This window comes from Lethenteron reissneri, chromosome 5 (genome assembly GCF_015708825.2).
Source record: "Lethenteron reissneri isolate LAM-NWPU_2019-01 chromosome 5, ASM1570882v1, whole genome shotgun sequence".
Taxonomy (NCBI): Eukaryota; Metazoa; Chordata; class Hyperoartia; order Petromyzontiformes; family Petromyzontidae; genus Lethenteron; species Lethenteron reissneri.
This window is the reverse complement of record NC_083783.1, coordinates 8,934,662-8,950,112: the sequence shown is the minus strand read 5'-3', so window position 1 is coordinate 8,950,112 and position 15,451 is coordinate 8,934,662. Positions and strand designations below refer to the sequence as shown.

The following is a 15,451-nucleotide window of genomic DNA, read 5'->3' as shown; positions in this document are numbered from 1 at the left end:
CCTGCCCGGGTCCCGCTGAAATTCCCGAAGCCATTACGGCATCCCCGATTAGCGTTTGTTCTCCGGCGCGTGCTATCCTCTTTCCGGACTCTCTCTGTGTCATTTTTGAAATCGTAACATCTAAATTGCGTCGCTTCGGTGCTCGCATTTGCCAACGCTGCCGATGAGGCCTCCATTGCCAGGGAGGGGAGGATGCGAGAACATCGCTGTGATCCCCTGTCACTGGCAGCGGGAACAAACAGCGATAAATCAATGAGTCCGGCTGAAGACTTGGGAAGGCATTCCACACACGTCGCCGGCTAATTGCGAGGTTTGGCACCACAATGCCAGGAAAGTGGTCCGCACTCTTTGCCGCACCCGCCGCCCACATACACAACATTTCTTCGAAGCAGCGGCGACTTTGTAAACAGGCTCCACTGGCGTTAACGCTGTAAACATCACATTGTGGGCACTTTTTTTTTATAGTACTCATGTGTTGCAGTGGTGTTGCTTATTATTCTACCTGCCTTTATTTACTACAAAAAAACGATTTCTATTTTACCAGGTAGGGTCCACTGAGCTTTGTGGTTTTTTTCAGAAGCGACGTGGCCACAATTGAGAGCTCAACGAAGCGTTTTTTTTTCACGCGGAGAATTTATAGCCGCCAAATAATCTGAACGCGTGATTCTAAATGTGGAGGGGAAAACCGGAGGACCTGGAAAAAAAATTTCTGACGACCACAGAGAGAATGCCTAAACTCCAAATATACAGGCATCGGGGTTCGGATCAAACCCAAGAGCCGCTGCATACCGGGCGCGGTAGTTAACATCTCGCCACCGTGGTGCCCTATCAGCTCGTAATGACCGGCACCGTAAAATACAAACAACACCCGTGACCGGCACTGCGTGGTGAGGCCATCATCCACCAGTGAATTCACAAGGAGGTTTATATTGTTATTATTTAGCAGTGTGCGTTTAAGATGTAAGAGATGGCGGGATTGGCTTGGGGGAGACATTTATCTAGAAGTGGATTGTTCATTGCTGATGATGATGGTGATGTTCCATACTTTTTTGTGGGAATTAATTAATGGCAGAGGCTGAAACTCGCCTTGCTGCTGCACGTGAGAGCCCAGTTGAATCGCCAATAGGAGCCAGGGATACAAACCTAGGCCTTACATGTGCTCATAACTTTACAGGGATTGGGCATACAAGGCGTGTCCCTGCATCACCCAGACTCCTGCTATTGAGGGAATTACTCTTCGGTTTTTTCGGTAAAGTCACGTAGGTAAAAATAATAGAAATAATAAATCACGACGTTTCGGAGGCAACACAAGTCTCCGTCATCAGGTGGTTCCGTCACAGCTAAATTTACTGTATCAAGTGAGCTTCAAATCTAGAATTGAGGGAATCGCCGCTGATAGGGTTTGTTTTCGTATTCGCATCGCTTTTCTTGTTATCTTCAGCTAGCGTGGCTTTTTTTGCATTCCGTGGTACGGCGATTCCTGCTTTTTCCCCCCAATTACCACTGTTGGTGAGCATTCTTGTAACCATACCTACGGCATAGCTGACAGTAACAACAACAACAACAGCAAAAAAAGCAATGACTGCTCTCGCGAAACTACGAAAAAAGGACCTCAAAATAACAACTGGACAAAGTAAAGAATGTTGATTATTATTATAAAAAAAAATATTTTGAAAGCAGTGGAAGTACAGTGTGTCTTTGTGACCCAAGTGAAAGAAGCACACTTTAGCATGGCTGGCTGGCTGGCTTATCAGCTGTGCGTGCTCTCTCTCTCTCTCTTCCCATGACTCAGTGCGCGTTCCCATGCCCACTGTGTGCCTCTTACAGTTAGTTAATCCGCCCACGGCCCTCAGATTCCACGGCCCTGTCTCAGCCTCACAGTTACCACAGAAATCGGAATCTTCATTTGTCCTGGAGAAATCCGATGAGCTGTGAAGCTCTTCCTTCACAAGGTGTTCACTCCTTTTGTTCAAATCTACCGCCCGGTGATTTCTGGGATGGACAGGCCTCCCGCTAGAGGGAGCTGTCGAGAGCCACTCTGGAGGACATTTTTGCCCTACTCTTCCAGACATCTTTGTAGAGGCGGGAGTTACCCACACTTTGCCCCACCATACGCGCCCTACCGATGGAGTAACTGGTGCAACCATTGACTCTGCTGGCTGGCTAGCGGTGGGAGTATTTTAATAAACTCAACACCATTTTCGCAACTACTCTGCCGAGAAACTGAACCGGTGAGCTCATTGCCAGTGAATTCGCCCATTACACCAAACCAACATCCACTTGTTCATATAACTAACTGGTGTTTAGTTTTTTTATTAAATGCTTATTCGTCATCAGTCCTCTTATGTTTTTTTTAAATAGATAGAGCACCTTTGTTCCAAGACGCTTTACAACAATTGTACATAAGAGGATAGTGGTTGAAATAAAGAGAGTGTGGTGATTGAAAGTGGTGTGGTTGTGGTGACCATTCGGAGAGGTGGGAGTGGGGCCTGGCAGTAGCTGAGCGGCAGGCAGAGTAGGTATAGGGGTGTCGTGATAGGGGTTGTGGTTGGGGTGACGTTGTGGTGGCGGTATGGATAGTGATAGGGGTAGTGATGGAGCTAGGGGTAGTGATAGGGGTTGGCGTAGTGATAAGGGGTAGTGATGGGCGTTGGAGTTGGCATGTTAGTAGCTGGAGGCCGGGGGACAGGGCGTAGCAGTAGCAGGATGGGCTGGATGAAAGCCTCCCAAATCTGCTGCCATCTCCTGGTCCTGCAATAAACAAAAAGTGACAGATCCCCCGGATAACCTGTAACAGACTGTTGGGGCAAGTGCTGTTAGCGAGTGGCACCTATGAAGGCCGACATGGCACACGAGGGGGTGGGTGGCCAACACCACGCCCGACCGCCTTTGTCTCCCAGTGGCGATGTTTACACACCGCACCAGGTACTCATTTGAGGCCGAGTCGACCTAGGGGAAGCCCATGACCGGTTCAGATAACTGGCATTGGTGTTGGCCGTGAGCGGGAATCGAACTCGGGTGGCCTGGTTCGTAGCGCAGCGTAGCGCTAACCGCTACACTACCGCGATAACAATCGACTCAGCACCTGCAACGTCTCGAGGAGGAGGAGGAGGAGGAGTGGATTGACCTCTTGGGTGCGCGATTGACCTCTTGGGTGCTCATTTCATGCCTTGGCTACCACCACTCCGATGAGCACGGTTGGTGCGAAAGAAGTTGAACACACACACACACTTACATACACTCCACCGTGAGTCTCGACCACTGGCCGTCACGTCTTGCTCAACGCCAGGATAAAAGTGTTAGTCTCGTAAAAAAAACTTGTTTCTAATTAACGCCATAAGGGTGGAGAGAATGAGGAAGCAGAAACAGGCCAAGCATGTGACTAAAAATCCAGTCAATCATTGACGGCTCTAGTTAACACGATGCTGTGAAAAAAAAACCGTGCAGAAATCACAGCTCGTAAATTTATTCCAATCCTAGGCAGCTATAATCAGGATGCCGCTGTGAAAATACCACAAGTTCAGATTATATACCACAGATCAGATTATGGGTTGTTAAGGAGTTCTCAACAATTCCGTTAAAGGAAAATGGAAATGTACCCACCTATATGCTAATAATACCAGGGAAGTCTTGATTTGAATGCAATTGTGGTTTTTTTCTGTTACTTATTAATAGAAAATAATTAGGTGGGCCAAACCCAGAGATGAGACAATGCTTTTGTAGCTGTGCCAGAGCCATGGGTGATGCACGCTTATTCATGGAAAAAGCGGACAACGTAGGCGTCACAACTCTTCTAACCGTGGGTTGGTGTTTGGTTTCTATCTTGGTTGTGAGCATCAAGATGTACCAATTAAGTGCCGATAGACGGCAAGGTTGCTTGAGAGATGGCAGGAGCGCGGGGGCTGCTTTAATACAGCAGTGGCTAGATAATGGCTTCATATTCTTAGGTTTTTTCGGTAAAGTCACGTAGGTAAAAAATTTAAATTAATAAAAGTAAAATAAAATAATATATAATTATTTTATTGTACTTTTATAAAAATAAAATAATATATAATTTTTTTTTACTTTCATTAATTTAAATTTTTACCTACGTGACTTTACCGAAAATAAAATTAATAAAAGTAAAATAAAAATACAATAATATATAATTATTTTCTTTTTCTTTTACTTTTATTAATTACATTTTTTTTCCTACGTGACTTTACCGAAAAAACCTAAGAATATGAATCCTTGCAGTCACGAAAGCTTCAAATCTAGAATAGATAATGGATAACGATTACATTGGCGCTTTGTGAGAAAATTGCTGTACCAATATCTCTTGGTGCTGGGCTTCTTGGTGGCTTGTTTTTCTCTCTCTCCCAGTAATTAATTGTCGCGGGGTTTTCCCTAACCGGAGGGAAGCGTCCCTTCATTGGTCACTGACTGCTGGCGTGACACGGAGTGGCGTTTACACACTCACACACGCTTGGGACACTCACTCACGCATTCTCCATTCCAAAGCCCCCCTCCCCACTTCACGCCATAAACTGCACCAAGACCCCACTTACTGTGGGGGGTTAGGTAAGAGCCCTGAGTGTCGGTACCATAACCTGTTTGTCCTGTTGGCAGACTGCTTGGGTGTGTCCGTGTTGGCTCGTCCCGTCAGCCAGGCTAATGTAGTGGCGGTGGCGGCGGCGGCGATGTGCGGTGTTTCTTTATGTAACGCGATTTGGAACGCGCCTTGCCTTGTGTCTGCGCCGCGCTCCGCCACGTGTTAAAAAACAGTGCTCGCTGTGCGAGAAAAAAAATATTTATGCTGGCCAGACGAACGGCCAGATGGGGGTTTATGCTGGGAATGTGGGAGGATGAAACGAAAGAATGAATAGATTTTGATTTAAAGCTTTCGTGAATGCAGGGATGCATATTCTTGGTTCTTTCGGTAAAGTCACGTAGAAGGGAAATAATATAATAATAAAAGGAAAAAACAATACAATTCTCACGACGTTTCGACTGCCACACAAGCAATCAATTTCGTGGATTTCACACCTGATGATGATTGCTTGTGTTGCAGTCGAAACGTCGTGAGAATTTTATTGTTTTTTCCTTTTATTATTTTATTGTTTCCCTTCTACGTGACTTTACCGAAAGAACCAATAATATGAATGAATAGATGTCACCGACAACGTAATTGGTGCGTCTTGCTCGAGATACGCGGTGGTGTGGTCGGTGTGCTGCACCGCGTGAACCCCGCGACCTTGAGTTCGACTCCTGGCCACTGCTGGACATCGTTGGCGAGTGATAGTCGACGCTGGGCCCCACTCCCCACTTCACCAAGCCACCACTGACCATAATGATGGTTGTTGAAGTCCGGTCAAACAATCTCGACTATCTGCAGCAGCATGTGGAGGCCTTCATTCGGCAAACGGCTGCACGCTCGTGTAAATAAATCTACTCGTTTAAGCCGTGTTCTGTATGTTTTAAGTTGGAACAAGAAAGGTTTCGAGAACACCATATCCTTAAAGTGTCAAGCAGTGCAGATTTGTTGACGTGAACTCGGCTTATTTATCATGGTGGCGGTTGTTTAAGTTAACGTTAGCCCGGTTGCATTTGTCGACGACTGTTTAGAATTTGTGAGGCTGCTCTTAATCCGAGAGATGGCAGTGTTGTGAGAGATGGCCACAGCATGGAGCTGCTTTCACCCAGCAGTGGATATACAATGGCTCATGATGACATTTACGTATATGAGAAACATGCTGATTTTATGACTGCAACTATTCATTTCCACAAGTTAAGCAACTTCTGTGAGCTATCATGTGTGTCCAGGTCGCCACTGCAACACATTCCTGCGGAGGGAACTGGTAGGAACGTTGGGTTGCTCGGTCAATGGCCAGGGTCAACGGCGGCGTGGTGTATTCCGCAAATATGGCCGACTGTGAGGGCGGGCACAAGCCGGTGTGAGTAGGTTAAACGTTAAGTTTTATAAGGGCACCACGGGGTGACCAGCCAAACCGACTGGTCTGTCATGCGGCTAGGGGATGTCAGTACAGCATTTGCATTAACCTTGTCCATGTGGACCCTTCTTGTGAGGAGCAGTGGTGTAGCGGTTGGCGTGCTGTGCTACAAACCCGGCAACCCGAGGTCGATTGCTTATTACTGCCAACATCGGTGATGATTATCTGAACTGGTCCTGGGCCTCCCCCTTGGTCGACTCGGCCTCAAATGAAAGCTTGGTTCCGTGTAATAAACATTGCCACGAGGGAAACAAAGGCGGCCGGGCGTGGTGCTGGCCACCCACCCCCTCGTGTGCCGTACCGGCCTTCATAGGTGCTCACTAACAGCACTTGCCCAAACAGTCTGTTAACACAGTATGGAGGATATTTGTATTATCCCCTTCTACTTGTGGGTTGTCTCTGGAAATTCCACTGCCCTCCCACATGAGAAAACACGTGCCAAAGTGGAATTGGGTGGAGTAGTGGCACTGCACTATGAACCTGGCGACCTGAGTTTGATTCCCGGCCATGGCTAATATCAGTGGCAAGTGATATCTGAACCAGACCGTAGCCCCCCCCCCATCGCCAACCCACACTATAGCGAGCTAATCTGCTTGACGACCACTCCCCACCACACGCATGCTTCCTTTTATTTGTAAAACCAAACTATAAACTATTTTTTAAATTTACCATATTTAGGCCTCAGGGTCGGGATCAAATCCATGACCTCCTGCATACCGGACCATGTAGTTAACACCTCGCCACCGTGGCGAGAGCCTTTATAAATCGATAAAGGCGACGTGCATACAAATTGTTGCATCTCTGCTCGGAGGGGCATAGCCAGTAACCCCTGTACGAAGCTGCGAAGGGAGCCCAAGATGCGCCAAGCACAGTGTGTTCTGTCCTGCCATGTGCCTTTTGAGGGGTGGGGGGGAGCACATGAAGGCCCTTCTTGAGACAAAATCAAGAAATTGTCAAAGGAGTAAGTGGCGCGGCGATGCTCGCAGTCAGAGGTCGCAGACGCGAAATTGATGCCACGGTGATGCAGCGATGATGACACACCTCTCTCTGTGCTTGCTTTCAGCAGAGAAAAAAATAATACGAATAATCTGGAGGGGATTTATAGCGGAGAGCGGCGAGGGTGTACAGTGCCCATGCTGCTCTTTGCATGTCGAGCGGCCAAATATTATACCCCCGCTCAGTGGGGCTGCGGAGGAATTTCGAGGTCATCTTCAGATATTCTTCTTAAATATGCATGGGCGTATGTGTGAGTGTGTTGGCGTGTGCGCCAGTGTGGATCTGTACGGGAAAAAATACATTTATTATTTGTGTGTGGCATTTATCTGTGCGAGTGTGGGTCAGTTTGTCCATATGTGCGTATTCGCATGTGATGTGTGTCTTTGTGAGCTTGCTGCGCTACGAACCAGGCGACCCAAGTTTGATTCCCGCTCATGGCCAACACCACTGACAATTATCTGAATCGGTTTTGGGTCTCCCCTAAGTCGACTCGACCTCAAATGAGTACCTGGTGTGGTGTGTAAACATCAGCATGGTGTTGGCCACCCACCGCCTCGTGTGCCGTGCCGGCCTTCATAGGTACTCGCTAACAGCACTTGCTCGAAAAGTATGTTAATGCTATCCAGGAGATCTTTGTTTTTGTTGTGTATGTGCTCGTCTATGGGTTTTTTTTTCTGTCTCCATTTGTGGGGGGGAGCCCTGGCGTAGTGGTTAGCACGTTGCACCACAAACCCGGCAAGCTGAGTTTGATTTCTGCCCCGGCCACAGCTAACATATCATACCTGCTGGACTTGGTCATAAATGTGTACCGAAAGGAAGTCCCAGGTCGTGTCCTGTACATGTAAATTAAAAACAATATTTCTTCACGCGAGAATTTGCATGGTGGGATTATGTATAATATTAGACAAAAACGCATGCTGGTGGTGCTTATTCTTTATTTTATTTATTCATCACGTGTGTTTTGTTGCATTATTAAATGCTTTTTGTGTTGAGTTTGTTGTCCTTTCCCCCCCACCCGCACCTCCGATTAGCACGGTTGGTTGGCTACGTACAAAATATAATGGTGACGGTGATGTTAACGTGTGCGTTGCGTGTGCCCCCCCACCCCGTGTCCCCGTGTCCGCATGCGACGCTTCCCCGAACAGGAACTCAAGAGGGAGGACAGCGGCAAGAAGGAGGGCACGCTGACCCGGCACGGCGAGAAGACCGGCAACGTGGCAAACTTGGTGAACCGCATGAGCGTCGTGGGTCTGCCCGTCGGCATGCAAACCATGCCCAAAACGTCTCGTCGCGGTAAGTCCACCGCCGGCATCCGTTCTCCCTTCCCTGACCTCCGCGCCCCCCCCCCCATCAACACCACCACCTCCCACCGCTCTCGCCATCACAGTCCACGCTCCGTACCGCATGATGGCCGCTTCCTCCATGCCGTTGCACGGTCGCTCGCCGGCGTTCCAACGCGCACCCCGGGCTTCCTCGCCCCATTTCATTTTGCGACGGACGCTGCGTGTCGCACTCGCTTGACTGCCGTGCCCATCTCCCGATTGCATCGATTGAGCCGGACGTGAATTGTAATCGGCTGTCGTCGTCGTGGTCGATTGCGTTGGACCCCTTGTGACGACGGGAGCCGCCCCCCCCCCCTCCTGACACGCACGAAGACCGGAAACCCCTGAGAAGCCACTCCCTGGCGTGACGCGGCCGACGACGCCAATGACATCGCCGAGTCTTGTCTGTCACTGCCCGTCCAGCGGCACGTGTGGGAGCAGAGATGATGGGTTTTTTTGTTCTTCTCACTGTGTTCTTGCTCTCCATTGAGTAATTACTCGACCCATCAATCGAAGGGAAATAATCAATTGAAGGGATAATTATTCAGTAGAGAAATGAACCACACAGCCGGGCTGGCTGTAGTTGCATGTGTGTTGAGGCGACTGACCATCCTGTGGGGGGTTGTTTATGAGTGCAGAAGGAAGTGCAAGTGCTTTATTTTTCCCCAACTCTGGTACCGTCAAGACGACAAGCCCCAGGCAGTGCAGAGTAGCAGTCCATCGGTTCATAGATCCTCCTGTGACTTGGTTTCATTGCTTCCCTTGAAAACACGACGTTTCAAAGAATCATAAGCTGTTATAAAGTAACCCTCGATCGAATGACAACAACAACAACAACAAAAAACACAATTCCCCCGAAACGAGCAAATTAATTCCGAACACGTCCGATATTGGAAGCCGAGCAAGTTGGAGGCCGAAATGTGTCTATGTATGTTGAACTTCTTTCGCGTCGTATGTACGTAGCCAACCTTGTTTATCGGTGGTGCGGCATACGGGTGATGCCGTGATGGGGGGGAGCCATCGTGCACGCCACGTTGTCGAGGTGGATGCGGTGGGGGGGTGACGGCCGTGTCACGCCGTGGGCAGCAGCAGAGAGCAGTCGAACGACGCTGCCGCATCTACGCCTCCCACTTTCATCAATCCGCACTGACTGGGAAAGGGTGAAGTATGGTTAAATTATGCCCACGACCCAAACGACATAAATTCACTTATCAGAAGTGACCTGGCCACAAATTATAGCTCAACGAAGTGGCTTATCGTGTGGAAATGTATCGTAGCCAAATACTCTTCACACGTGATGTTGATTCTAAATGTGGAGGGAAAAACCGGAGGAGCCGGAGGAAAATCCACGCGACCACGGGGAGAACGTGCAAACTCCAAATATATAGCTTCAGGGTCGCGATCGATCTCATGACCTCCTGCATACCAGGCGAAGTAGTTAACATCTCTGCGCAGCTGATTGACAAAGGGCTGTACGTGTACCGTGAGTTCATGATGAGGGGGAAGATTAACATCCACGTGCAACACTCTACCGCTTGCGAAACTAGCCTTTTATTCAACGTGCTTCCTCGCTTGCCGTGTATGCCCGTCAGACACAATGCCGAGAGCAGCGCCAGTACAAAGTCTCTCCGTCGCGAGCTTGCGTGGGAGAGGGCGGCGATGGCGTCCGTCCCTCTCCGGAGGCTCACTCGCTGGGCAGGCATTACCAGCTTGCTTTCAGGGCGTGGTGGCATCCGACGCAGGGTCTCCCCCTCACTCTCCCTCCCTCCCACTCTCCTGTGGTGAGCACAGAAAACACGCAGCAATACTATCCGCCGACGGACAGTTACTTAGGACGCCTTACACGTTTCACCCCCCGCCCCCCTCTATGAACTTCGACACCGGCTCGTGAGAATGCGTGATCTGCCCAGGCTTGCTCCAAGCAGGATGTGTAGCCGCTGGCGTACGAACCTCCTCGGCCAGCAGACCAGTTTTTCTTCATCGGTTTAGGATTTCATTTCCCAACGGCCGTCATTCAACCGAACCAGATTCCCTCTTCTCAGCCAGCCCCGACGACGCGCACCCGCACCTCTCGGTTAGCACGGTTGGTTGGCTACGTACGGTCCGAAAGAAATTCGGCGTGCATATGTACACCATATTCTTAGGTTTTTTCAGTAAAGTCACGTAGGTAAAAAATTTAAATTAATAAAAGTAAAATAAAAATAAAATAAAAATCACGACGTTTTGGAGGCAACACAAGCTTCCGTCTTCAGGTGGACAAGCTTCCGTCTTCAGGTGGACGGAAGCTTGTGTTGCCTCCGAAACGTCGTGATTTTTATTTTACTTTTATTAATTTAAATTTTTTACCTACGTGACTTTACCGAAAAAAACCCTAAGAATATGAATCCTTGCAGTCACGAAAGCTTCAAATCTAGAACATATGTACACCGTGCTTCAACACCAAATGGTTCCATCCTGATAGGATGCCAAAGCCTTACCTGCGTTGTTTACACAGGCTGTGGGGGCAGTTCTTCTATTGTGGTAAAGATTAAGGTGCAGCCCCTGCAATTACTTATTCATGCCACCGCTGACAGAATGCCATCCACTCGAAGCTCTAAGAACAAGTGGGCCTACCCACACTTTACCCCACCACGGCGTGCCTGGCGATGGGCTATATGCTTGCTTTATCATGCATGCGTGTTGAACTCTCTTGCTTGGCAGAGGGATGGCAGTACAGCAAGTGGATTAGTCAAACCCAGTGTTTGTGGACCCACAGATGTTATCTTTCTCCTCGTATGTGTGGGGTGTCTCACGGTAATCTCTTTAACACCGCGTGTGTAGAATATTCTTTAATGTGGAATTGGGCAAAACTCCCAATGCAGGACCCTCGTGAAAAAGTGCCTTGGGACTCTGCGAGTCTGGATAAACACACGACGTTGTTGTTTTTATTATTATGATCATAGATGTGACTGGTGCTGCACTTCGTTTCATCTTGACTTGCCTTCAGACAAATCCACGGATTCTTCGCCAGATAGTCAGGGCGTCTGCCAGAGCACAAATTGGTACCACCTGAGGTGGGAAAACACACTTCAGTGGTTACTGGATTATTTATATAGCCATTGTATAAGTATGATGAATTAATATAATCAGTAATCGTATACAGCCCTTTGTCGATCCACGACTGAATTAAGGGCCCTCCATATTTCTCCACGCTGGTTAGCAGTGCGGTTCGGTGAAAGGGGGGGGGGTGTCTATAACCGTTCCAGATATCACGAGCCACTGATGTTAGCCGCGGCTGGGAATCAAACTTTCTTAGCTGGCTTTACATTATCGCAATGCCCTATCCAAAGCGCCACCGCTCCACCAATTAATTAATGCATTTTTACTTATTTCAATGAGTAGCTTATGGGTATTTTTTTTTTAATTGGGGAAAAAAAACTCCCAAAATCGAAGTCTTTTCCACCTCCATTGCTTACTGACAAGCAAAAGGTCTGCTTTGTATTCGTGGGCTAATTGCTGGCTTTGGTGCCAGCGGTTTTGAGCCCTTTCTGGTCTACATTGCTCTTCCCCACACCCCGGTTAATCTTTAAGGGGATAAGGTGTCCTGGATGAAATCTCACACGGGTCAAAGCCCAGGGCCAGTGTTTCTCTCCGCTTGGTTTCACGCACAAAGAAATCGATGACTCTCTCGTGGGACCAACATGCCTCCGCTGTAAATGAGATGTATAGAATTAGAATGTGTATTTATACTGGAGGAATCTGATGAGCTTTAATGCTCTTTTTCACTGATGTCCTGTAGTTTCACAGATGTCCGTGTATGGGTCTCGGATCCTCTCAGCTAACGTAAACACTCTCCATCTTCGATTAGCACGGTTGGCTACATACAGTGCGAAAGAAGTTCTACATACGTACGTATAAAATGAATAAAATATGCAGTGATAGGTGTAGGCACGTTGTAAGTGCCGGAGAGACTTTATGAAATTTGCAGCCTTCGTCTTATGCTTTCGTATGGCTGCTGATGTAGATGCAGAGCAACAACTAAAATTTCACTTTCAGTGGTCAAGCGCAGATAACCGTGTCAGGAGCTGGGGAGTGTATCGCTGCGATGTCTCCTTCCTATTTGTGGATCGGGGCATTGCGTCGGTATAGGTTGTACAGTCTGTTCTGCTCTTTGGTTTTTTCGGTAAAGTCACATAGGTAAAAAATAAACTAAATTAAATCACGACGTTTCGGGCGCAACACAAGCATCCTTCTTCAGGTGGGGACAACTTGGCGAAAGCACAAACCGCTTTACCGAAAAACCAAAGAGTATGAATCATTGCAGTCACGAAAACTTCAAATCTAGAATGACTGCAGTCACATACTGGAGACTCGCAGTGAAACGTAAACTAGCCACACAAAGTAAACAACCGGCATTCAAAGGTCTTGAGACCCTGTGAGTGGCATAGTAATAGTAAAAATAAAAGAGAGGGGGGTTGACTCATCAATCCTGAGCAAGCCACCTTTGACCCAGGCACCTTCATCGCGTCCCCCTTTGCACCGGGCAAAACAACGGACGTCATTTCTGCAGCGCAGGTTGTGCACCGCTCTAAATAATTCAAAGGCAATAGATAATGATTTCACGAGGAAGTTTGTCCGTGTAGCATTTTTGAAATTGTGCCAGATGCGAAGGTTATTGTGAAGGTTCTAAAATGTCAGCGGCTAATATGTATTGGGAGTCTCTGCTCTACTGCAAGTCTTGCTGTCCTATATACGACGTTTACTTTTTGCGAAGGACAGTATTTACCGGTGAGGTTTCGGAAGTTAAAGCAACCGGTGATCCTAGATAGTTCTTGGATGGGCCACCACCATGAGCAGCAGGTTGTTGTAGGCCTCAGGGCTACGTGGTGGGCGACAGAGGGCAACGCAGCCTGATCTGGACGTTGCACCGTGCTTCTATCCTCTCGCCGTCCGTGTCTCCCTGCCTTTGCCAAGCCACACTGACCAGCGTCTTCAAGTATGGTCAAATCACCCCCAAGGACCCGCACAGCTTAAGGAGGCCTTCATCCAGCAGCGGATTGACAAAGGGTTGTACATTACCATGCCCGTTTATCTATACGCAGTGGTGAGAACGATTTTTTAAGGGCGCTTTATAAATTTGAATTATTATTTTTCACCTGGCAACCCCCATTTAGTTCTGTGTGCTTCATTTATCAGCAGGCATTTGGGTTATCCCTTCCTGGGGAAAACAGCCTGACTGCAGGTACATTTTAACGGGAAATTGCACCCTCAATGCAACGCTTGGGCCTAATCCCATTGAATATCTCGTATACAAACAGAATCCTGTTCTGTGTCGCCATACAAAACTGCAAGTAAGTTTGGATCCATTGGCCGATTCTCTTCCCAAGCCATTGTTATCGAGCGCCGTTTGTTCACGCAAGCCAACTCTGCACCGGTACCGACCAAGCCCGGTTGTCAGCAGCAGAAGTCGCGATTTATGAAACGAATGCTGCAGTTTACCGGATGCTGTTGACAAGAGCAACCACGCCCACCGCCCCCCCCCCACGTGAAGGATGCAAAAAGAAAATCGGCGTGGGATTCACGCGTGGAATCTCAGTGCTGTTGATGATCTACGATGCGATGGTCCCCCCACCACTGCGTTCAAGACACAGTCGGTGCGATTGCGCGACTCAGAAGTTGCCGGCTTGAAAGGAGGTCAGTCACGGGAGCGGCGAGGCGGGTGCCAGCAGCCCCTTAAGTGGAATGAATTCGGCAGTCACCGCTGTCGGGAACTGGTCCCAAATCACTCGTGGAAACCGCCCAGGCGTGGTCGCTGTTCGTTGCCGCCATCTCCCATCCACTCCCGCGCGGCCCCCACCCCATCGTGCCAGTGTCCGCCCCCCCCCGCCCCCCCCCCCCCCCGTGGGGCCCGGTCTCTTTGCCACTGTCCCTGCTGTGGCCCAGGATTGGCTCTCTGTGACCACGGACGGATGAGTGGACTGCCCTGATCAGAAGAAGAAGAAGACAAAGAAAACGAAGAAACTAAAATAGGAGGTATTTTTTAATAGAGCTAGTCAAATGAGTAACGTTGCAGCGTAGCAGCCCACCGAACTGGTAGTGCATCATAAGCTGGTCATGACTGGACAAATAATGAATGAACTGTAGCAGGGACTCCCAGTGAGTGGGCTTGGGCAAGACTTGTCTCTTGAAGGAATGATGGCAGATGGCGATGAAGAAATTACAGAATGGCACCCATGGGGACATACCCGAGGAGACGGAGTGATGAATTTGGCTCAAGTGTGCTGCTGTTGGGCGGATCGTTGCATCTTGCGATCGTGATAGATGGCTGGCTGCTTGGTGGGGAGTCCTTCATCCAGCAGTGGACTAATTAATATTGATGATGAGCTTGTTTTTTTTACATTTGGGTGGCGCTTTAACACAAGGAGGTGTTTCCGTCGTTGCTGCTCTGTCGTGGTGCCTGCAGCTCTCCTCGGCTGCATCAGGGAGAAGGGAGACAATTGGCTTCGCACTGGGGAACAGCTGTGGGGTAGAACAAGTAGAGAACACGTTATCCTCAAAATAAATCCGAATAACAACTTAATGAAATGTGGGCACCGTGATTGAGAGGCTGCCAAGTTAACACTTTCCCGTTCCGATACATCTGCAGGTTGTGGGTGGGTCCCGTTCACCACTGAATCTCGGAACGCGCATGCGGTTCAGCGTTAACTTTATTTCGAGGGGCATTGTTTTTAAAGACATTGTACTCACCACGGAGAACCGTAGCCATAACGAGTGCAACAACAACAACCGCCATTCGCCACTAAGTGGGGGTGACGTCACCACGACGCTTGTGCCAGGCCATGTGCACATTGAGGCCACGTGAAGTGTCGAACGCCCGTCGGCAGGAGGTCACGGGGCAGGCCCAGGTGCCACAGGTCGACTGACTGAGATGACCAAGATGACTGGCTGATGCCAACACTGCCACACGCCCTTCCCGCATGGCCTTGTGGGAGCCTCCATACGTCTTTCGACCTCGATGTACGGAAAAAGTAATTTAATTTTTTCTTCCGATTCCGTTCTGATGACGTACACGTCTGTCATCGGATTGATCGATTTAAATGCAATAATCGACTACTAGTTTTGGGTCGATTACCCAGGCCCCTTTAGAGCTTGACGCGGCTGATG

At 48.8% G+C, this 15,451-nt stretch overlaps 1 protein-coding gene across 5 annotated transcripts in view; it reads left to right on the top strand.

Annotated features, from left to right (window-relative positions):
• LOC133352381 (SH3 domain-containing kinase-binding protein 1-like) overlaps nucleotides 1–15,451 on the top strand; it is a 77,785-nt gene that overhangs the window by 24,812 nt on the left and 37,522 nt on the right. For all 5 annotated transcript variants that reach the window (XM_061568001.1, XM_061567994.1, XM_061567985.1 and 2 more), the window contains one exon: nucleotides 8,132–8,279. In XM_061568001.1, coding sequence (XP_061423985.1) covers nucleotides 8,132–8,279 — 148 coding nt within the window. The remainder of the gene's footprint in view (nucleotides 1–8,131; nucleotides 8,280–15,451) is intronic.